The sequence below is a fragment of the Phaethon aethereus genome (assembly GCF_964289735.1).
Source record: "Phaethon aethereus genome assembly, chromosome: 1".
NCBI lineage: Eukaryota > Metazoa > Chordata > Aves > Phaethontiformes > Phaethontidae > Phaethon > Phaethon aethereus.
Window position 1 is genome coordinate 136,611,283 of NC_138575.1, and position 25,217 is coordinate 136,636,499.

Sequence of the window (25,217 nt, forward strand, 5' to 3'; positions counted from 1 at the left end):
CACAGTCTCTTGACAGATGTTTTACGAGAATTGTTTGTTTTCTGATTCTCTTGTGTTTTGAAAGATAATAACTTGATCATAAAGCTGGGTAAAATTTGGCCCCATTTGCAGATGTCTGATCAATGCTGAATCTGGAAGAACAACACTGAGAGTACATAGGGGGAACCCTCATTGACTGCTCTTATGGCATATTTCTTCATGCAATCACTTTTCCTTTTGCACTTCTTTTCCCCTTTGTTCATTTTTTCTTCGGTGTCCTGGGAGGGGAAAGAAAATCTTAGTCTGAATGACAGAAAGACATTTCACTGTTTATTTACATGTGGGTCACTTTGGCTAAGAAGTCCTGGTGAACCAGAGTTGCCTATTTCTTGTGAATGTCCTCATGCCGTATAATTTTGTATGTAATCCAGTAAAAGATGTTGAAAATGAGGAAGGCGAGTGGGAATGCAGCACGGGATATTGTATCAATCCTTTTTGCACGGTCAACAAACTTCTTTTTGATGGAATCTGAATCCTTTGGTGGTGCTGGAGGGGGGTTTGGTGGAGTAGCCTTGACTGCTGTGCCATCTTTGACTTGGAGGCAGTGACCCATGCCATAGCCACTGAAATTGAATCGACTGTCACGAGCAACTTCATCTTCCTGGGGGATAAAGAAGATAAATAAGACACACAATCACCTGCCTATCGAGCACGCCCTATACTTGCACAGGTGAGGTGCACCCCTTCAAAGCACTGAAGCAAATTAGCTGGTTAAGCTATGGTACAAAGTCCACGTTTCAAAGACAAGGAAGGAATGAAAATTCACATAAAAATACATGGAAATTAGGTGACTGCCAGTGTTTGTGAAACAGAACTTTAATTTTTCTAGCTCTGATTAAATCAAGTACCCTGAGCTGCAAGCTGTAATCCAACCCCATAAGGAAGATATCTGACTCCACGGGTTTCTCATCGCTCTCCTTGGGCTTGCTGTGGGGAGGAATCATCGCCATGTTGGTAGGAGGGAGTCTGCTCTGGCCAGGTTGAATTGAATGACCCAGAGATCCACGGGCCCAAGCTCATGGCAATGTGTATCCATGTCTCAATCTAACTGCAGCCTAACACCATCATCTCTGATCTATGAAACGAGGATAGAGCATGGCCCCTCCTTGCTTACAGGAGCACTTTGAGAATCAATACTTCAAAGTGCACTGAGCACTTGGATTTAGTGGTAACGGGGAGTTAGGTGCAATAGCGTGAGCTAATATGACACCACCTTGCAGAAATCCATTCTCACTCTTGTATGAGTAGGCAATATTTGTTTTTGGAGGGGTGAGCAACTACCATGGAACTTTTATCACCGTGATAACTGTGTGATGAAAGGTTTGTGACTGTGCTGGTCAGCACTGTCACACTGCCATTTCTCCTGTCTGGTAGCACAATAATACACAAGTGAACAGTTACTGGCAGCCCTCCGTAAAGGATTCAAATCCAACAAACAAGCAGCTCTAATCTTTTTCATTCAAGCAGGGAAGAACTGTAGGTCCAGCAGCTTGCCCTAGTTAAAGACCTTCTCTTTGACCGACAAATACTTCATTGTCGACTTAAAATGACTGCTTCTTGGGTTCACAAGGAGCCCACTCCCTCAAAGGGAATACTCCCTCATCTCTCTCACTAAACCACAGCCTTCTGATCTTAACAGAGAATCAGAGACTGCAAGAAAAAAAACCATCACAGCAGCAAGATACTGAATAAGGAGTACATTTGTTGAACTTGGGGGTGGGGAGGGAGGATAATTTACACCTATTCAGGATGTAAATCACTGCTCCTTCACAGAAGCACCTCTTTCAATAATTGCATTTTTCTCTCTCCCCAGCTCCGACATAGGAATTGAATACATCACCAAGCTTGCTCTCCTTACCTTGGAGCTGACACACAAACATGAATAACCAGTAGCGTGATCCAACTCTACCAAATGAGAAATAGTCACTCTGACTGCTTATGACATTGAGTGCTTTTGGAAGGAGAATAGGCAGTAAACAATGCTCTGGAGCCCCTGTCACTTCAGCCTGAGGACTATTCTACAGAGTACCTGTAAGCAGGTGGAAAATTGTGGTATTGAACGGCTGTTTGAGCACTTATCCAAGGTTTATACCCCTTTCATTTCAAAAGCTCGCCATCATTAAGAAAAAGAAGCAGGGTCCTCTCCTTTTTCAATTTTATTTATTTACAGTTTGCACTCCCTTGGTGAAAACTCTGAAATTCTGCTTGTCGTAGTGATTATAAATATGTAAAGTATTTTAAAGATGAATCCACTGAGACCTCAGTTCTGGATAGTCTTATAGGCAAGGTTTCTCTTGCATGACTTAGTAATGCCACAGAGTCCCCCAATAATACGCGGAGCCATCTCCTTCACAGCGCTTTCCCTTTTACTGAGTTTGAAGGATAAATGCATGCCCAGGACACAAGAGGTGATCAAAAAGGGTAACAGATTTTCAACAGCTGTGTTGCCATATGTACTTCATTCATTTTTAAAAAATTTAATTTCTGTTACTCCTGAGGGATGTATGGGGGGAAAAAAAAAATGTACTGATCTCAAAGCAGGGTTTGCAGAGTCCCGACTTCCACCATGCCCTGCTGTGTCGCAGCTTTGTCGTGCGGGGCTGAGTAATTCATCTTCAATGTCACAGCCCTGCTTTTGAGTTTACATTGTTGTAACTTGAGTGGGAAGCCATCTAAGATGAGGGACAGGGATGTTTGAGTCACTTTCAGGTCTTAAGCTCCCAACCTGTAGCTGTCAGGAGCCACTCATTTCCCAATGGGATTTAGAGCCTTGCTTTTCCCCCCATAGACAGTTGGCTGTGCCACTTCTTTCTCACAACACCCAGAGGGAAGTGTGCCCAGTCCCCAGGCTATTTTTTTATTTAGGACTTGCAGTAGATGCTGATTTACCTTGGATACAAGAGATACAGAAATCACCTGGGGTGTGAGGAGCATGTGCTTGGTCTCCTCCTCTGCTTGAGCAGATTTGAGTCTCCTTCTTCCCAGTAAATCTCTTCACTGGCTTGTTACCTGTTCTCCCAACATGGAACTGTTTGCTGGTTGCAAAAAAGTGTGTGTTTATGTAGCCTTGTTCCCACCTGTATCAGAAAAACGTTTTTCAAAGACTAAATAATTAATTAAGAGAATGGCACCGTGTTCCTACCCTGCCACTTGTTTCTATGTTTGATATTACACTCTTACAAAAACTTAGTACTGGTGACACCTAAGCTGTAGCTGTTGCAACCTTCTAAGCGCCACTGGAAGCAAGCAAAGCCACAGTCCTTACAGCCCCACCTCTAGCCCTGGAGGTACCACAGCTCCATAACCACCATGTGATTTTCAGCAGTAAAATCCCCCAGGAGGCAAGGGGCCTTTGCAGTCTGGCACCTACCTGCCTGCCCTCTGAATGCTGCCAGCAACTGCAGTCTCACAAGCAGGACCTGACCCCATCAGAGCTCTCCCACCTGACCAGACATCACCTGAAAGACCTCAGGGTGGTGATGTCTCTGCCCTTTCTGATGAAATTTGCCAATACTGTTGAAAATTAACAACAAAACCCTGCAGAGATCAAGACCTGCATGTATGTGCTAGAAGGATACTTTTCCCACGAGACTGCAGAGTCAGGTTTGTGTCCTATTGGTCCTCTGAGCCCGTAAACTGGTTTTACCCAAAATGAAACAGTGGAGATGAAAAGACTTCCTTCCTGCTGCTGAGGGGAGCTGGGGGTCAACCCAAGTGCTGGAACTTCATTTTCCACGCTGCTTGTGGGATAGCTCACTCTGGCGTGGACCATGCCAACAAGCTTTCTCCCAGATGAACCTGCTCCACTGGGGACTAACACTACACACTACAGTCATGAGCCATGTGGTGATAGCTGGCCTCAGGAACAATACAATCCCCTATGTGATTTACTTTAGCAGTACAGATGTAGTTAAAAAAACTGCCTCTAAAATACCATAATATTATGGCAAAACTACAATTTGACATTTCAGATTATCTTCCAACATTCTGTTACATATAAAGGATTTTGGGGAATAGTCATGGAGAAAGAAAACCAGATTTAGATTCTTTAACAAAAAGAACACTTTTTTTTCATGTTTCAAAAGAAGAACTGACCTCAAGTTCCTTCCATTAACACAGTGGATATGTCTTCCTTTAACCTAGAGGCTTGGCGAACTACTGGGCAACCTACCTGGGGACCTTCTGGTGGGGTTGCACAGTCACTCTTCATTCAGTCATATTCAGTTCATACCATCTGACATACCCTACCATGGAGACTCATCCAAAAACAGTCTTCAACCTGGGCTGTCCATCAGCTTAGCCTCTGGTAAACTGGTCAAAGTGACTTTGCAAACATTTCTACCGTTATTTTAATCAGATTATACATAAAACTTACTCATTTTAAACTGGACAGGAACTCACTTGCTTAAATCCTAGGCTATTTATGTTTTTACAGGTTTTAAAACCAAAATCAAAGAACAGCTGGAAGCCATTGGACATCAACTGGAGTGGCAGAATCCACTGCCATTGAAGTCATTGGCTTTATCCTTCTAAAAGGATGTGAAGTTAGTCTTGCATAATACATAGTCATAACTCAATCCGTCCTTGATAAAGACATAGGTAGAAGGGTCACAAGCTGGGAAGAGAAATAGAAAAGAAATAAATAGCAAGATGAAAGTGTTCTTTTGCTGGTTTCCTCCTTTCATATGTTCACACTCCTGAGTATTTTAGAAGAATTATCCTTTGAAAACTAATTACATTTTCTGAGATTGGGTAAATGCTTTCTACAGATGCTTTTTCAACAGTATAGGTTTATATGTATTATCTTATGGTGTCATAATGAACATGCTTAGGTGTTAGCTTTAAACAATTTTCATCAAACAAGAATTACAGTCTCAATTTTTAATTTCCATTTATGAATTTAGTAAATTTCTGTGCTTTACAAAGTAATGGCATTACATTCTCTTGACTTATCTTTACAGTAGGCAACAGGTAAATCGGGGGATTTATACTGCTGACATGGTTTTCTTTTTTCATCTTCCATCTTTGTAAAGCTTTTATTTTTATTCCATCAGGTCTAGAATGTAATTCATACTACCAACTTCACACCAAAGCAATCAGGAATGGGAAAAGCACTTCAGAAAATCTAGTCTATTCAATGCCTTGCATGCACAGCTTTCTGTACAATGCATTCTGAAGTGTTTTGTCCTGACCACTTTTAAATGCTTATTGTCAGCATTGACTCAGTTTTAACAATGAGGAAAATGAGAGAGAGGCTGGCTTCAAACAGTGTATTTAATTTACTCTCTGATGTGATTTATTTGTTTAATTTTGCTACTCTTTTTCTAACATATGGCGGGCAAACGATTTAAAAGACTACCTGGTTTAATTAAATTTCAAGGACATAGGAGATCAATTTTAGGTATAGGGTGGAGAACATAATTTTGCTTTTGGCATTCATAAGCACAAAGTTAAAAACCCACAATAAATTCAGACTTGAATACAAAATAGAATCAATAGGAATTAGGTACCAAAATAGCTTTGGAGACTGAATTCCTAAATCATCTTTACGATTTTGAGACACCTCCCATCTCTCTGTACTTTACATAATTCACGGTGTGGTTTTGCAAAGACAGTTGTGCTCACATGGTTTCAGTTCTCAGGAGTCATTAAGTATGTGGATGAACGTAGTTCAGCTGAGAAGCATGTTCAGATTTTCAAATCCTCTTTGGTTCCCCACTGAAGGCTCCTACAAAGCTACACTGCCAGGATACAAGAGGGAAGGTCCTTTCATAGATTAACTGTTTTAAAGGCAGTAATGGAGTTTAGGAGTAAAAGATCGATTTAATAACTGAGGGATTCACTGGAGGGAATCCCTAAGAATCTGTGCCAGACCCAGTAACAAGGAAGAGATTCATAAATGAGATGGGACAAAGGTTCCCAAGGGAAGGTACGCAGGTGAAACAGGCTATTCAAAGTGGACAAAGCTAAGCCAGGTTTTCCGGGAGGATTTCTAAATGCTGAGTAAGTAACAAATTGGCAGTAAATGAAATACAGGGTTGGTAAGTGCAAGGTAAAGCACACATAACCCTAACTACACATAGACAGCAATGGGCTCAAAAATGGTTCTTTCCCAGATGGGAGTTTAGGGAATTACCATGTAGATGGTTCTGACAACATTAGTCCTCTGCTAGGCAGCAGTCAGGCAACTGGCAAACGAAATGGAAAACGTCATTCTGCCACTTTATCCACTCACAATGTGATCAGGTTTTGAACACAAGGAGCATTTCTGGTCACTCAAACTCAGTAAAGAAATGGCAGAATTAGATAAAATACAAAAAGGAGCAGCAAGGCTGATAAAAGACTTTTTCTGCATGAGGAGAAACAAAGTAGATGAGATCTCTTCATCTTAGAAAAGCTGTGTTTGGGGGACAACATCACAGAGATCAGAAAATCATGATGAAAATAAATGGAAAGAAAATAAGTGGGTTATCTTTTTTGGGGGGTGGTTGTGTTTTTTTCAATGCAGGAAATAGGATAAAACACATTACCATCGTGAAGGAGAAAGGGAGAATTTATTTTTTAAAAGGAAGTTATCTTTCATTTATGTGTGTAAATTGTTTTGTGAGAACATTTCAGAAAATGGAAAGAGCACAACGGCACAGATTCATAGGTCCATGTGCAGTTATTGAAAGTGCAACCTAATTCATGCAAAACTGCATCCTTGGATGCTTATTTTCAGAAGACATAAAATTCCTTCTAGGTTTGTCTTGGAGCTTTTAAATACAATTTGTCTCAATGTCCATGCTGACCACTGCTGGAGAAAGGACCCTGGAACAGAAGCCATTCCTCTCACTGAATACAACATGTCCTATGGGAATTCAGGTCTTCCACCTCTTGATAAATATGCCAGGAGCTGAAGCCAATATTGAAATGTCCTGCATTTCCCCTCATTTTTAGTTCTTTGAGTGTTACGTTTTCCTTTTCACATTGTTCTGCCTTGAGGCTAAATACTGCTGATACAGAAAGAGATGACTCTTACATAGCAAACCTATGTGTCCCAGTTTCTTAGATGGGGTAAAAGGGAAGATGGAGCAAGCTCTGGTGGCATTTGGTAATAAAGAGGTCAGTAACAAACTTCTCTGGCTTGTTCCACCCTGAAGAGCTCTGGATCTCAGCTCACCTAAGCCAGATATGTAGACCCCACTCCTCCTTAATCCAGGATTTAGAGAAGCAAAAAGTGATATAAAATGGTCAGTTTCTCACCTCAATCCTGCCCAAAGTTAAGACCAAACACTTCCCAGAATTTGGCCTAAGTATTGTTTTTCCTAAATATTCACCAATTTATTTCATCAAAAACATAAACAGTCTCTGAGTGATCCTACTGCGTGATGCTGTTCCGTCACGACTCACAGTTCTGTGTGTGTGACAGTGGCATTCACCCCTTTTCTACCTCTCTTAACACAGATTTTCCTGCTCACTGAAGTTTGTTTTTTCTCTCATTTGGACACTCACGCCTTATAAAATCTAAGTAAAACAGTCCTTGTATTAAAAATAGCACCACCATTTTGATTAATGGAAGATAAATTGGTCATTGTTGTCTTTGGTAAGGGTTTCCAATGGACAAATTTAGGTTTGTTTTAGAAAGCTGTGTTTAATAATACCTCCTATCTCAAATAAACAGCAGAAGAATCTCTGAAGAATGAGTCATTTACTTACTCATTCTGTAAGAACAACAAGTGAACCATTGTTAATACTATAATGAAATGGTAGTTAACTTGGTTTTGCCCTCTTTGAGTAGGAATTGCACATTATCCAAGTGAGAGAGTAACATAATTTAAACATGTTGTGGAGAAAAATATTTTCATAGCTTGAAAAAATCTTTAAGTGGAATCTAAATTTTTCAAGGATTACTTAATAATAAAGATTATACCGTCAGTAAGGGTGATCAGTTTGTTAGAAAAAAAAGATTTTCCTTTTTCTTTAGTAATGCAAGGCTTCCTTCTCTCAATTTTTGCAAATGCAGTTGATGTAAATTTCACAGAAGCACAGAAACGTTAAGGTTGGAAAAGACCTTTAAGATCATCAAGTCCAACCATTAACCCAACACCACCATGCCCACTAAACCATGTCCTGAAGCACCACGTCTACATGTTTTTTGAACGCTTCCAGTGGTGGTGACTCCACCACCTCCCTGGGCAGCCTGTTCCAATTTCTTATTTAACTTCATGTTTTATATATAACATAATTAATATTTTAATTCTGGGGGAGGGAAGGAGAACAAGATGAACTGCTGTTTTGCAAAGCATCATAGATGTTATGATAGAGAGTTAAAACTCCTAAATAACAGCAGATCTATTCCTGACACAGTGTCTTCGTTTCCCTTTGTTTTAAATGAAAGTAATGCCTTAAAATATCCAGACACAGTGATCTGTGAGTGTCTTATAAACACTGGATATTAAATCCACTCAGGACAGTGAAGTCTGGAGACTTGACTGCTCTTGGGTAACTCTTCTGCCAGCCTCTCTCTGATGAAAGCAGAGGCTGGCCAGTTTCTCAGTGGGAACAGCACGTTAGTCTGTTTTACATCAGACAAATATATGTTAATGACCTAGATTTGAAGGATTATCTGCTTTGACCAGAAATCTGTTGGATACAGGGCAACTAACTTCTGCTCATGCTGTCTGCATGCAAGGCTGAGCAAACTGCAATGCTAGTGTTTAAATATGCAACTATTTTATCTAGAATGTGGAATAGTGGCTAACAGGCACATCAAAGAAAGACTATATTTGCTAAAATTTTAGAACCTCAAAAACATAAAACACCAATGGAAATGTTCCTAAAATTCACTTTTCCCGCTTTCTCTTGCTTTCTGCCAAATACCTGCCTCAGGAGAGATGAGACGGGGCACAAGCAGACTCTCACCTGCCTCCCGTCGGCAGCATTCAAGCCCCAGCCCCAGACTTCAGCGATCTCCTGCCCTAAAACCTTCTGTGGGGCCAACACCCCCCAGCAAGTCCTGTCCCAGGACAAAGGCGCGTGGTGTCCCCAGCTGTGAGAGCCCTGGGGAAACTGCCACCGCAGCACGTGGGGCACCCGAGCTCACAGCCCCCAGTCAGAGATGGGGATATCTGAGCTCCCGCCTCACCATGATTTTTCCCATCAGGCTCTCTGGCACTTTGCTCCAAGCAGATTTAAATATTTTTGGGACGATGGTTTTTATTGCAACTTTGGGAAATTTCTCACTGGCCTCTGCCTCAGCTGTAATCATCTTAGATGACTTTGTTAGGGCACCCTCGTGCCCTGACTGTGGCATCTCAGAGTACTTCATTCATCAAACAGCCAAAATAAAATAAAAACAGAAAAAAGAAAAAAAGTGTATATGTGCATACAGGGCCCATAAACGGCACTTGTGATTTGATTGATGCAGATTACCCTCCAGAACAATGTATTGCTGGGAATTTTTTCAGGCTTGGCTTTTGGTTCCCTCAGCTCCCCTAGTTTTCGGGGCTGGTCTGCAGCCCACCCAATGGCAGGCCAGCGACAGCAGACACCATCCTCCTTGCCTGGGCCAGGGCTGGGGACAAAGTGCTGGAACCTGTGGCATCCATGCCCCTTGCTGCGCGCTGGCTGTCTCCAGCTCAGTGCTGGGAAGGGGAAGGAAGAAGCTTCTTCCTCTACTGTTGGGTTATTTCCTTCAAGCCATTTGCTACAACAAGGACCCAGAACAAACCCCAGCAAACACAGACGGAGATTACCAGAGTTTTCTCAGACGTTCATGCATTTAATTTATGCAAATACTGCACAAAACAAATTAAATATTGCAGATTATATCAATAATTTAAGTTCTGTAGCTAAAAATAGTCAAGAATGTCTGAATAATCTTAACGTGTTCACATGCAAATTTTATGTTTTGCGTGTTTGTTTTTTTTTCCCTGAGAAGACAAGCAAACTGATAAATGCCTTCCTTTTCCAGTTGTCAGTTCTTAATACCAGACTTCCAATAAATAATGTTTTGGGGTTGGTTTTCTTTTCTTATCTTCTATTATACAAATTATTCATTCTGGCTTTGCATATCATTTAGTTCTTGTTGCTAGCCAAGATCTCAATCTGGATTTCTCTATCTGTTTTTACATATGGTTGGGTTAAACAAAGTATTTGCCAGCTATCTGCACTTCAAACTTATTTCTAAAATTAAATTGTTGCATCTTAGAAACGTTTTGACTGTTTGAATGTATTAGAAATTTACTACACAAATAGACTTCTGTATTTTCATTTTTATTTGCTTCTATGAAAGTTGCTCTATAAAGCTCTGATATTATTTAGTCACAGCAAAATAAACATTCATCACGAGGTAAAAATCAATGGCACTCAATGTTGCAGCAATTTGATACCGCAATATTTATACAGAATTGTTGGGGGTGGGGTTCTCATCTCATAAGTACTAAATCCACAAATCTTACTAGGTCATTGGAAGTATGCATACCACAAAAATGAAATAAGATTTCATTTAAAACGGGTTTGATAGTTTTTCTTTTACTGTATTACACACACACATAAACATACACACTCACACAGTCTGTATGCACCCACACATGTAGATATGTGTACATACATATACATGTGGGCATCTACTTAATTTAGTCATCTAATGCCTTTTGTGTTCCCTAAAGGCATTTGTTAGTTGGGAAGTCCACCTAGTGAGAATTTTTGTATTCCGGGTTAATGTTAGGAGCTCTCTCCAGAGCATTTATCTAACTGTGAACTCCATTTTTAATAACTTCTCAAAATGCTAACTTTTCTGCTAGCTTTTCCCCTTCAAATGGGAGTGTGATTCTGAGGAGGAGGGATACTGAACACATGGGCAAGGGTCATGAAACCTTCCCAATCCTCTCTACCCATGAACAGGCTCTTTGGTGCGGTTCTGGCACTGCTCCAGGAGGACCATCTGCCCAGGCCAGTAGTTAAGCAACAGATCGTCTGGTGATGGACTTTTATTACTTGGCAAAACTGATTAAAGGATAACCTGAAACAATAGATTTAATAATATACAAGAAAAATCAGTACTGAGAGGTACAGGCAGATGAAACATGGAAGCATGACTATAACAGTAGAAGATTGGGAGAGAATCTCAGACACTCGTTTGAACTGAAGTTTTGCTCAAGAATATCAAGGAAAATGGGAGGAGAAATGTCCAATTAATTTATCTAGAGGAGAGAGCACAAGAACACCAAAATAAAGGGTTGCTATGCCAGCAGACTTCCAGAAAGGTGCATGTTGTATGTTTTATCTTTTATGTGTCCTGGAGTAATCCTAAAACAGTGTTTGCAGTGCTGGAGCTCTGGACAAGCCTGTCCGTGGGTATACTGAAGAGGCTGGGACTCACTTTGAGGGCCTACAACAACTCTACCTTGAGGTCCTACTTTTGTGAGAGGATAACACCTGAGGAAGGATTATCTTCAGAAAATATGCCAGTAAACCAGAGAATGAAGTGGTCCAGGAGCACCCCGAGACAAAGGAAGACCCAGCAGCACAGGTTTCTACTTCACTGGTTGTTGAACAGCCTCATGAGTACCAGGCAGGAGCAATCTACCAGGATCAGACAAGATGATGGGTCTGGGGGCAGACTAAATACTGCACAATAGGATATCACACACACTTTGCATTTATAATGAGTGGGCATTAACCTGATTTGTTCGTCCTCTGATCGAGAAACATGACTGGGGACTCAAAAACCACAAATGTGAAATACAGGCAAATTGATTAAGGAAATGGTATTCAATAGGTACTCTTGGTGCTTTTGCTTCCCTCTCTCCTTCCTTCTGCACCTGTCTCTTCTCTTCTTGACTCCTTTTCTACTTTTTTCTACCACAAATTTTGCCTCACTAATTCCTGGTTTTGCTTTTGCCTACCTCCTCTTCGATGCTTTCATCCTCACTGATTTCCAAATACGTGATCTCCACGGCCTGCTTACGAAATTCAGTTCCTGCCTCAGCTCCTATATGCTCTTGACCCTTTCTGCCCTTTGCGGCTAAATTATCTTCCTCCAAAGAAAAGACAAATCATAAAAGCAGAGCTCCACCTTGCCAAGATCACCTCTGAACTGAGAGCTGTTATTCTACCTTTTAAGAATAATGGGGAAATAGTTGATTTTTTTTAAAATGAAAACCTTCAACTTTTGGATATCCACAGAGCTCCCAACTGCTCAACGTTTCCAGTACCACAAAGCATTTTGAAATGTATCGCTTCTCTTTTGTTCTACTGTTCATGACATACAGCATGTCCCGTTGCTGGCATGGAAAGCTGAAGATCATCGAGTGCGTTGGCCCATGGAGCAGTCTGTGCCTTTATTCTGACTGCCCAGAATGTGCAACGTGAACTGTTTGGAGGCTTTGGAAAATGAAGATGAGTGCTGCAAAACCAAAAAATAGGATTTCGTTTTTATTCTAAGTTTAAAGCTCAACAAAAAGAGCTGATTTTTGTGCATCGAACGTTGTTCTAGTCTACTGAAAACTGAGTAATGTGGTAGTATATGTACATAGCAATAGATTAAAGATCTGGCCTGCTCTGGAATACTCAGATGACATGTCCAATCATAGCAGCACCATTTGCTTTTCCTTATATGTGCTAAATGTATAACACTGTGCTAATTTCTAGATCAGTTTACACACCACCTTTAGGAAATTATACTTAACAGATAAGCAATATTTGGGCTTTGTGACTTATCTTTAGCAAACAGTTAGCAAATGTCTCTCCAATTACTCTCAGCTCTTTTCTTAAAGAAAGGTGTTTAGAAATCAATAACATTGATTATGTACTCTTTTTATCCCTGAAGGAATGGCAGTGACTTGCAATTCGAATGTTATTTCCCTGAGTTTTTGCTCAAGCTAGAGTTTTGACAGACCAAAAAGTGATCAGATTTTCACCTAGAGCTTGGACACTGGTAAAACACAAGAACCCTGGCACTGTACAGCTAAATCAAAATGAACCCCTTCTGTATGGAGTGGAAATTTTAACAGATTGCTAACTGTACCTTCTCTTCAGGTGGTGTTCAATTTGATGTTACAGAGAATACCACCTTACTGATCAACACCATAAACAAACCTGCAAAACACATGGATATGTTCCCCCTGGAATTTGAGAAAAAAAAAATAAAATTGAATGGAAGAAGACCCGTAGAGTCTGCACAGTATTGGCAATATCCCCCTCCTCATGTTTCTCACTGGCACTCTGAGGCATGGGAAGAGAAGATGATCAGGCAAGGAAAGGCTCCTTTCAATGGCCATCTGGGTTTTCTATGAGTCTTTGCCCTGTCGGCTTTATGGCTGGTTGGTTTACTGATGATCCCAGAGCTCATTTGCAGTGTCTCTGCATGACACTGTGCTGAACAATTTCTCCCCACAGGATGAAAAGCTGAGTTATCCCTTCTCTGGGTCTGAGGGGAGCAGGTATTTCCAAGCACAAGACCATTGAACCATCACCTGAGGGTACAGCTGTCCAGAGGATATTTTAAACGTGTTTGACACATTTAAATAGATGGTTTCAGCTTGCCAGTCTTGGAATGGCTCCTAAAATAAACGTCAGTATAAAGAATAAGGCAATTTGTTTTGGATGATTAAGAGAATCTAGCTCATATATCCAAGGTGTGACAATTCCAATCACATCTTCATTTCATTTTACAGGAAAGAAATAAACTAGGCTTCATTATTGTTCATACTGCTGGCGCTATATATTTGACATGATAATCTACAGTGTTAGTCAGTAAATTGACTCACTGGACTGCCCTTGATCATATGCTCCATTTTCCCCTCAGCAGGGCCCTCTCTAACAGCTATATATAACTAGGGAGGGAAAAAAAAAAAAAGAAGAGACAGTTCTCTCTTAGATCATTATAAGATGATGCTGCGTTCAGTTTTCCTGTTGCTTCAAACGTTATAAATGATGTGATCTTTTCGCCATCATAGGTAATATATGGCTGCTGTTTGTCTGCCTTGTCAACTCCTCACACAGAAATCCAATACTCCCCACTTGTCACATATTCATTTCAGATGTGTGCTCTCTTGCAGGGCCCAAAATGAAATAGTCACTATATTCCTATCTGCCAGTTTTCAAGTCTTGTCTTGTGTGGTCCTTCCTTGCCAAACCACAGTTGTCACATTAACAACCCACATGAATACTTGCAGCAAACGTAAAATCTCCTGATCATAATTAAAATTCTGCATACTCTTCTATTAAATAAAGAAAATCATCACACGTCTTAATCCACAGCTCTGCTTTTCTGCCACCATTTTTTAAATGTCTGCTTACTGAGCTAATTGCTTAGGCAAGTTGCTTTTAGTTGTTTTTAAAAAAACATTTATGGGTTTTATATCACTGTCAAAATAAGTATTGGATTTATCCTGGCTCCTCATCTATGTGTTGAAAAATTATTTCCTCAGTCCAGACAGAAGCTAAAATTAGGAGTAGCCTCTAAAAGGGGCTATAGGGTGAAGGGCAGTTCTCAGTGCTAAGAAAGGATGAGAGCACAGACTCAGAAAGCAGACAGCTCAGTAGGAGATTGGCATGAGTTACAAAATACAAACTTGTGTGGCTGTATTTCAGCAGCATATTGCAGCTGTAACCTGTTCTGCTGCAGAAGAAAGGGGAACCAAAGAACCTTGGGACAGAAAGAGCCTATGGCTATTTACGTCTAGAATGGTAAATAATTGTTCAGAGACTTTTCTACTGACCTTTGTTCCAGGAGTACTTGCAAGTCAAGGAGAATTACAGGGTGTAAATCAGAAATACACAACTGTGGGTCAGCACATCCACAAAGAGACATAATTCATTTCACAGTCTCCCTGAGGAACAATCCCTCACAAATCTCTCTTAAACTCACTCCTGATATATTGTGCACATTACAGAAGAAACTGTTTAAGAGCACTGATTAATATTTTCAGCAACTGTAAATCTCCCAGCGTACTGCCTGTAGACTGCTCTGCTAGCTGGCTCGCAAGGGCTCTTCTGGTCCTGTTCCCTGCCATCCTATGATTCTGTATTTGTAATTTGAAGAACAGAATAGAAATCAATAATCATCCAGGCCAAACAGCTTTCTCTATGTTCTAATTCTTTAGACATGCAAAGAGGCTAAAGTCTAAGCCTCTTTGCTTGGAAGCTTCGAAAGCTGACTGCAGAAAGGATGCCCAGATTCATATGAATTTGGTACCAATCCCTAAGACATCTTCACTTCAATACAGAAGGCAAGAGGGGAGGACTTGTGGGAAAAAAAAGGTCAAAATTCACATCCCACCATGGCATGATGATTACCCTTTGGGCACCCCTGTACCCCTGGGGTACAGTGCTTTGGGAGTGCAGGCGCCTGCCTCGGGCTAAGGCAGCCCGCAGCTCACACAAGAGATAAAGTGTGGTACGCCTCCTAAAATACCTTTCTATCTCCTCTCGGATGAATAAGACATCACTGCAAGAGAACTAGGTTCTTGTTTCATAGCTGAAGGAGGTAAACATTTGACAGACTCATGAGAGCCAGATTGGGCAGTAAAGAATGTATAGCAGTGACAGAAAAAAAGTGAGGCTCTGAGAACACTGGCTGGGATGCCACGTTCAATAAAACCATCTATTAGACTATGTGGGGTTTGAAAAAAATTCAGGAAATAACAGCTGCCAGGTTCAGACATCTGATGAAAAAATTCTGTTGTCATGGTATAAGCCTGTGTCATGGTTTAACCCCAGCCTGCTATTGAGCATCATATAGCCACTCACTCACACCACTCCTGGAGGAGAGAACTGGAAGAGTAAAAGTGAAAAAAACTTCTTGCCTAAAGATAAGAAGAGTGTAATAATCAAAATAAAATAAAATAATAATAATAACAATGATAAAATGACATACAAAACAAGTGATGCACAACGCAATTGCTCACCACCCGCCAACCAATGCCCAGTCAGTCCCCGAGCAGCGGCCCCCTGGCCGGCTTTCCCCTAGTATATATACTGAGCACGACGTCATATAGTATGGAATATCCCTTTGGCCAGTTAGGGTCAGCTGTCCTGGCTGTGCCCCTCCCAGCTTCTTGTGTATCTCCAACCTTCTCCATAAGTAAAGCATGAGAAGCTGAAAAGTCCTTGACTTAGTGTAAGCACTACTTATTAACAACTAAAACATCAGTGTGTTATGAACATTATTCTCATATTAAATCCGAACCACAGCACTATACCAGTTACTAGGAAGAAAGTTAACTCTATCCCAGCCAAAACCAGGACAGCCTGGTATTCAACCCCAGCTATGTAAATACACACAAGATAACTCGCCAAAGGGAAAACCAGTAACAGAAAAAAGAAGGGTGACAAAATCATCAATCTTCATGCATCAAAAAGGAAAATTAAAACATATTATTTTTAAAACAAAATAACACAATATAAGCCCTGAGGGAAAGTGAGCAAAGATCAAAGAGCAAATAAGAGACAGACCAAACAAACAGGCATCCCCATCTCTAAAAGTGATAGAAGAACAGCAGCATACAACGCTGGAACATCTTAAAAGAGCTGTCATGTATTTGGGGAAAAACATCCTTTGTGCAAACTTGAAAAAAAAGGAGTATTTACAGCTAGGGAGCAAGACAACGTTTTCTGTGCCTGCAAAAACCTACCCTCTCTGGACTTATTATTACTCTTTCTTCACACTCCTGTTTGGTCTCTATGAAAAAGTACAGTTGTATCTCCACTGCATGAACACCCAGCACAGGTAGCAGTAAGGGGAGAACAATAAAAGACCAACACATTAGCGAAAAATACAGAACTGACTCCACCATAGTATGTGACAGACAGATATAGGACACCTCCAAAATGAGGAACAAAATGGCAGTACTCAAAAACATTTAAAAAAAGAGCTGCAACAGCTAGCTAATCAATTGCTTTTATGTAAGACCTGAAGCCAATGTGAAAGTGAAGATTTAGAACAGCAGCACTGACTTAGTGCTTCATGATTATTATTTTTTTTTTAAATTATGGGAGCAAATAACCTTGGTTCCCCCATTGTTTTTTTTTGCTTCCTTGCTTGCATTTTTTTATGGGGTCTGTGTTATGTTTTTTAGGGGGTCTGTTTTATGGGGTCTGTGATAAGAAATTTTACTTTGCCAGGTAGAGCAATAGTAAGGTTAAGCTGAAAACAAATGCTAGATAAAGAATACATTGACTAGGCTGAAAAGCCAAAAACCAGATTTGCAAACCGAATAGGAAGAGCAACGAAGTTCACGCTTGGTAGGAAATGGTTGAAAAGTAATTAAAAAAAGCTACATAGAGCAATAATTTTGAAGGTAGCAGATAAATCAAGAAACAACTAATCCTCTTTAGTTTTGCTAGGGCAATCATTACTAGAAATATTGGTGAGGCTACCTGGAGTGAGAAGCATGGTACCCAAAAGTAAGAGGCTCAGAGAGAGAACTAGAATTAGTAACCCCAGAGAAGCTGAAGCCCAGGCATGGCAGGACATGCCAGCATATGAGAGCCTTGGGGAAACTGGCAATTACTAGGTAGACAGGCGCAAAAGAAATCCAGTCACCTATGTGGGAAATACAGTCTAAAGCTAATGTAGGGAGAATAATATCTAAAATATGTTGCACCTTCTCTGCTTTTTCATCTTAGACACACACAAACATACATGCACAAATACCCAAGGAGGGACCTGTCTGATAGAAGATCAGCTGACATTATGGTCTAATAAGGAAACTGCAGTTGAACAGCTGCACAATTTGCCACTATTTCCCTGTAAAGGATGCGGCAAGAACTTGCAAAACTTGCAAGAAAGTTAATTGTCTTCTGCAAGAGCCACTGGAACGTTATAGGAAATACCTATATAGTCTATTGGTAGGGCTGGAAAATTACTGAGCAAGGGCACAAAGTGATTTTCAGAAGACTTGAGTGTCCACTCATTGGTGTAAATATCTGCAAATACAAGAATGTCCCCCAGATTTCACATGGGGAGTCCCATGACAGGGGCAGAGTCACCAACCTTTCGAAGTTAGGACAGAATACATATGCAGTATATGCACCCATGCTGCACGTGCAATGAAACACATAGGACCAGACAAATGCCTCTTAATTCATCTAACTAGGTATGTAATGGTGAAAACCAGTATTAGGACTTTGTATGTCTTCCAGACAGAAGACTCCAAGGGCTCTAAAAGAGCATCCTGTGATGCACAAGTTCTCTCTATCTCACCAACCTGTAGTGGTATCACACTTGATTAGACTTGCTATAATTTCCCTTGCCTGCCATTCTCAGCACAGAAAAAAGGCTGCAAGATGAAAATTCTGGAGGTGGGGCAAATGAAGAGACTTAAGTGTCTGGTCCTACACTGTGCTTTGCAAAATCTGAGGACTGTGAATGTGGTAACACCCTTTGTTTTTTGCATAAATATCTGTTATACAGCCCTTTCTTGTCAATTTGACAGCATAAACAAACCATATCAGAAAAGTGAGACCTCCGTGTAAGTGAAAGAGAAAGCTGGCATAAGTTAACAGGCAACAAGTAGATTAACTTCTCAGAAAGTTTGTGCTGGAGAGTATCAGACCTGCTACATGCAGGCACCTGTAAGACTTTACATCCTAAAGAGGAAACACACAACGTGCTTTCCTAGAATGGCATGCAAGATCTCATATTTGTGCAACTCAGATAACCTCTAATGAACAGGGTTTGTGATCTCCATTCTTAATTATGACAGATTAAGATTGCAGAGCACCTGAAGGCAAGTCTCTGCCACCAGCAGGCTTGGGAAGGGAAGGCTTAACAGAAAAATGTTTATGTCCGTCACAGGCAGAGCAATTCCACATCACTAGCAGAAAAAGTTATCTCAGAAAACTACATGGACAACCACTTGAAGAGAGTGAGGTGAGACATGAAAACAAAGGTGTCATGTCTCCTAGGAGTCTTGTTATGATATCACAGAGAAATTAAAACCTTAGCACCTTGGTAAAATAACTTAACTTGCACTTATGCAAGTGGATTATAAATGTGTGTGTACAAATGCACACACAGTATCTATATGAGAAATTACATACACAAATTAGAAATTAAATTATTTGAAGAGTTATACTATTGCTCAGAGAAGTTACAGGCTTGATGCAGAAATTCACAGGTAGGATTCTGTACTTCTGACACTTCACGTGTTTTGGCAACCACAGCAGCCTTTTCTGACCTTTCCAATCTGTTTCTCCAGCAGCTAAAAGCACTCTGGCACACTCAATATGCCAGATATATTCAACCAGCCACTGGAAAACTGAGTTTTCCAATAGTAAGTCCTTCTTACCATTGATCCTGCTGTGGTAAACAAGTTGTGGTTTGGTAAACACAAACAAGTGTTGTGTGGGAAGAGCCAGGGCTGTGCCAGCTCTGAGATGACATGGAGAGAGCCTAGTCACAGAGCATGGAAGTGGGTAAATTTTTAGTGATCGGTGGTTGGGCTTGGCAAGGAGTTTTCAGATACTCCCAACTTGAAATAGGTCTTTGTGAGGACTCTGTGAAGACTTAGCACCAACCACTCAGAATATGTGAGGTTTCAAGATGTTTATTCCTTCCAGCGTAACTATCCATTGCCTCCTCCTCATGTCGTAGCAAAGAAGATCTCCTTCCCCAGCTGTACATCTACTCCCAATTGACCAATTGCTTCTTTTATGCAAGGCATATTAGTTTTATTACAAACAAAAAAAAAAAAAAAAAGAGGGGAAAGAAAATCAGGCCGCAAGAGGAATATCCAAGTACAGATATCCATATTTACAGTAAATAACATCTTGCTCTAGCAGTGGATCAAGTGAAATAAACATATCTGATCATTAAATCAAACTAAATGTGTCAGAATCAGGCTCTGACTGATAAGTTTGCCATAAACAATGGTTGTTAACTTGAACAGGAATGACTAAACGATGTTGTTTTCCCTCCAGAAAAAAAAAGATAGAGAAACAAATATCTTCAACACCATTGTTTTAAAAGTACTATAAAACCTGGTTTTTACTGGAACACATGAAGTTTTTCAGACCTTGAGACAGCACGAGGTTTCAACAGTCTAGTTAATACAATTTGGTTTTGCACAATGTCATTTGGACAACATCATTACAGAATGCTTCACAATTAATCACATTCAAATAGCAGCTTCTATCCCCTGTGGAGAACGGGATTAATTGGGTCAGATGTAAATATGCATTTCATGGATCCTACTGAACACTTGCCCATCTCACCAATTTACCATGTAATTTGATACAACTGGTGTACTATGCTCTGGAGATGCGCAGGGCGAGCACAGTTGCCAGTCAGGGTAGAAATACACGGGTACGGCAGTGCTGGTATGCTCAGCCTGCATTTATGCTTGGCTCTAACTGCCTGACCTTCCCATTCTCTTGCAGAAATACTAATTTATATTTATTCACACTGAAATACTCTGCTGTTGAAAACGGGGCTTGGGACACAACTCAGAACTGATGTGAAACGTTGTGACAGACCTGTGGCAATGTGGGATCAGGAACTGTTCTCCTCCCAGGTGTCTTCACCCCTCCATTGGAAAGAGGACCTGACCATCACTGCAGTGAGAAGTACTGAAACCAGGGTGTTTTTGGGTCCTGACTCTGGGCAGGGAAAGAGTAAAAATAAGCTATCTACAGGGAAAGAACAAAGGAGCCAACTTTAGGGCAAAGCTGTTTTCTTGACCCCTTGTGTAGGCTATGCCTGAATCTTGGGGCTGCAATGGCTTTTCACTCTCTGGAGTCTTGGGTAGGGGCAGTTTAGGTTAAAAATACTCGTCCTGAAGTCCCCTATCTTAATTTTTGATCATGAAATGCATATTAGACAATTTTTTAACTTTCTTTTTTCCGTGAAATAAGGTGGGCTAGAAGACATCCAGTGAAAGAATCATAATTTTCTAAAATAATCTGGAAAAGTTTATGCCTGTGGTAGGTGGTTCTTGAAAAGCTATTTCTTCTTGCTTTAAAGCACCAAAAATAAGAACACTGTTTCCTGGCTCTGTCTAGCTTCCTCTGCCCTATTTTCAGTTTGTCCTCTCCCCTAGGTATAATACAAATGAGACATTTCCACCCAGCTGGAGAGTACCTTTCATGAGCAGGAAAACTGCAGAGTTCATTTCTGGCGTATTTCCCGCTGTTCATGAGTAACTACCAGGACAAACTCACTCAAGTGAAGTGCAAACTTCAGTCTCCAAGGCTTGTCAGTTCAGAGCTGATCTTTTCAGCCACTGCGTGCTGGGTAGGTACTGTGAGTTTCTAAAGTAACACTACTGAGCAAACAAAAAAACCTTTATCAGGTACTCCTGGCTTTTCCAGTCCTACCTGTCCCAGGTCGTGCAGCATACAGTCATTTCATCATCCCAGATCTGAAGTATTGTAGTGTTACTGTTCTGTAGCCCCTTTAAACTTAGTTTTACAAAACTTATGTCCTGTTCATATATTTAACGTTAAGGAAAAGTTTGCTAAAACATTTGCATGCTGGCCAACATGAGTCATGAGACTGTATCATGTCCTACTCCGTGCTTCTGTGCCATGCCTGGTCCCTATGGTTTGATTATCTGTGCCCTGCTCCCACAGAGTACTCTGTGTTGAGCCGCTCTGATCATTTCAGAGGACGTAAAGATTCACCATTCTGCAGCATGACTAACTCCCCATCGGTTCTCCACTTCTCTGGTTTCCAACATCTCTAGACTAGGAATTTTTTCCCTGTCCTCAAATTATTTTTTTTGGCAGAACTATGAAATTTTTTCTCCTGATTTTGTTCTCCTGGCTTTATCTCTACTCTAGTACCTGGATTCCATTACTTCAGCTTGCGCACTTGTACTTTACCAGCTCTAATTAGTGCTTAGATATTTGGGACTTGATATTTGGAGGTTTTTCGCAGGAACTGATATTGTATGTTCCATAAATTAGTCTTCCTTTGATCGCAGAATGTAATTAATGTGTCTGAATTTTTATTTGTTTTTTAGAGTTCTATCACTCGAAATGTAACTACCTTTTTCTCTTCTTTTTCTTGGTTTGGGATGAAAAATCTACCCCATATAGTCCATCATCTTGTTGTGTCTGAGGCTGAAAAACACATGAAAGGCAGATAGTCGTTCTGAGATTTTTTACCTTCCCTCCTCCAATAAGGGAGGGAAAAGCTTCCGTTTCACTTTTCACGACACTTGTAAACAGGCTCTTATAAAATTTCTCTCTTCCACTGTTTCTTTGTCTGTGTTTGCTTTTCACTTGAAAATCTCCATTTCCAGTAAGCTCAGTCTGTCCACCTGGAGAGAGTGCTCTTACTAGAGTTTTTTGATCCATTGATCCATTGCTTGGATACCACCCCCATGGCTGAACTGCTTATTTTCCTACAGTTACTCTTTCTTTGGAGATGCCTGTCTCTCTTTAGACTTGTGCCTAGAGCTAGACTAAGGATTTATATCAAAACTTGTTTCTAGTTTGAGATGATGCTTTTGTTTAAATGTTTAAACTCACTGCAGTAAGTCCATTTTATAAACAATAAAGATACTTTGGCTGATGTCAACTAGAGACATTCCTATCCTATTCATGCTCACAATAAAAAGACAGACAAGGACATTCAGATGAAGTCACAAGGTGACACGGCAACACGGTGAAATGTATTGTGTCTATTATTTAACTGGTTCTCTGCAGTATGTGAGACTGTAACTTCAAGCTAAATGATCATTTTGGTGTATTTATCTTCTACTGGATTTTTTCTGTGCAGTTACATTAAAGCGCTAATGCAATTGCCCTGGAGAAATAGAAGTAACCACAATATCTTCAGGGTGTTTATCTACAGCAGAAGCTATGTGCTCTTTAACCTGTTAAGTAAGCAAGATGTGAGACAGAGAAGGAAAGCCAGTCAAACTCAGATTCCTATTTTTCACAATGAAACTGGTGTGCCTGAGCTCACTTGGTGAGTACCAAAAATAGCTCAGCAAAAAGGGCTTTCCTTGAGCACTTCCATTATTCACATGATGCGGCACCTTACATAACGGGAAGTGTGCACGTCATCCCGCAAAGCGCGGTGCGCACGGATGCTAGAGGGCAAGAATTTCCACCGGGGACAGTAGTGCCAAGTGTTTTAAAGGCAAAGTCAGGCTGAAGACACTGATTTTTTTCAACGCGCAAGTCTAGAAAATCTTAGAAAATTGTTTGGGGGTCTGATGGAGGGGTCTCAATATGATCAAAATGGCAGAGATGGCCTTTGAAAATCGCTGTTACTCAATGTGTACCTCTTCTCCTTTTTGAATATGGAGACACTGTATTATCTTGACAGCCACGATGATTTTGTTTGGGTGCTTGGGGTACCCACCTTGGCACTGGCAGCTCCATCCAGAGACCAGCAGTTTTCCGAAGCACTCGAACAAGTGCTGCCGTCTTTGCTTTGTGGAGTTATCCTTTAGTCTCAGTCCCAGCTCTTTCATTTGAAAACACCATTTGTGCCTCCCTTTGCTAATCTGCATGCATGTGAACCCCCTTGGCTGCAGCACTGTTATTTGTATTGCTCTGTGTTCCCTGCACGTGGGATTAAATTCTGTCACAGCCTCCAGCTGCACAGTTTTTTGTTCAAACTATGCGGTATTGCTTTTAACACTACCAGTCCCAGACTTAATCCTTGTTCTTGGTCACAGTGGCAACCATCACACATGTAATTTAGGAAGTCACCTCTGAGATGATGGTATGAATACTAGTGTACTGTGACTCATTTTGACTACTGATCTTATAACATAATAATTGCTGTTTTCAAAAAGGGATGATCGAACCAGTGTAAACAGCGGTGTTCTCCTTCCCGGCAAACACATACTTTTGAAAAATAAGCAAATCTTGTTTAATTATTACAAATCATATTTTACAAAGAAGATGTTTTCTTTCAGGTGACCTGGCACTATGCAAACTTAGATTTTAATATAAGGAAAATGTACTACCTCCTCAGTACCATCAGACTCATGGCTTCTGCAGCCTGTACTCTCTGTGCAAAAAGTAGTATCATGATATACAATAAATAGCCAACCAATTTCTCTCAGAAGTGAAGTATTGCTACTGATGGGTGTATTTCACTGTGACCAGGAAGACTACAACAATCTTTAGGACAAGCATTGAATGCTTCCTCCAACAGAAACTGCATGGGGAAGGCAGACAGGTTGAAGCACCGACTAGCTGAGGGCATAGGGATTTTTTCTGTATGGAAGATGGCAACAGCTCCTGATAGTGCAATCTTTTCTAATGCAATGACAGGTCAATGGTTCAGCTGTAAAGAAAATTTCTGGACCAACAATGGTACAACCCAGACTTTCCTAATGAAACATTAACCAGTCTGATCTTTGGCTTAAGAGATCTGGTGGTCTCTTACAGTGTTCTGCGCTTTCATGCAATGCTCTGAGGGTTGCAGCACTAAGAAGAGCAACACCCAGCAGAAGCAATAATGAAAGCAATGACCAAGATGTAGACTTACAAAACTGAGAACTTTACTTTTCTTGTTTTATAGATCTAGCTGCTAAATCCATGAATACTGTTCAGGTGTGATTTAGCACCTAATTTTTCTCTCCTCAGATTAGCCCTGAATGATGCAGTATAAATTTTCAATCGCCCCTCTTTTACTTTGTCTCCTCCTGCCTGTGACTTTTAGATTTGCATTCACTGTAAACCCTTGGTTCAGTGAGCAATACTTCAGCAAGTCAAGCTCCCTGACCGTGAGGCTTCTTGTGGCACCATAAACTATGTTTCTATGTTCCATAAACGTCCTTCTCTTGAGTAGAAAGGTACCAAGCTGCAGCTACGGTTGCAGTGCTCCAGAAAACTCTCTCTTGGTTTCTCTGTCTCCTCTGTGCACCTCTCAAGTGCACATCGCTTCCGTGGTGGGAGTTCTCCAGGGGAAATCAACACCAGTGCAGCTCCAGCTCTTAGGGCTCTGCAATGACATGGCCCCTCTGTGTACTGCCCTGGCTGTGTATGTAATACGCAATATTCAAAAGCAGAAGAGAGGTTTCTGCAAGCCGTCCTTAGAGACAGGATAACCGGGCCTTACACGAACCTTAGCTGGACTACTAGCACTTTGTGACTGGTACGACATGCGACACTGAGTACTTACTTGGACTGGTTTTGTAGTTGTGTGGCATCAGCTTTCCAGTGGCAGCATAGTAATATTGGTCATATCTTCTAGAGATACCCTGAATTTTTTCTTTTTA

General features: G+C 40.8%; 1 protein-coding gene across 2 annotated transcripts in view; it reads right to left on the reverse strand.

Annotated features, from left to right (window-relative positions):
- Positions 1-282: 282 nt before the first annotated feature.
- The window catches only part of GLRA2 (glycine receptor alpha 2), a gene marked incomplete at its 5' end in the record, with an annotated part of 129,196 nt that continues 104,261 nt past the window's right edge, over positions 283-25,217 (reverse strand). For both annotated transcript variants that reach the window (XM_081997331.1, XM_081997332.1), the window contains one exon: positions 283-640. In XM_081997331.1, the coding sequence (XP_081853457.1) occupies positions 362-640 (279 nt within the window). In that variant the 3' untranslated portion in view covers positions 283-361. The remainder of the gene's footprint in view (positions 641-25,217) is intronic.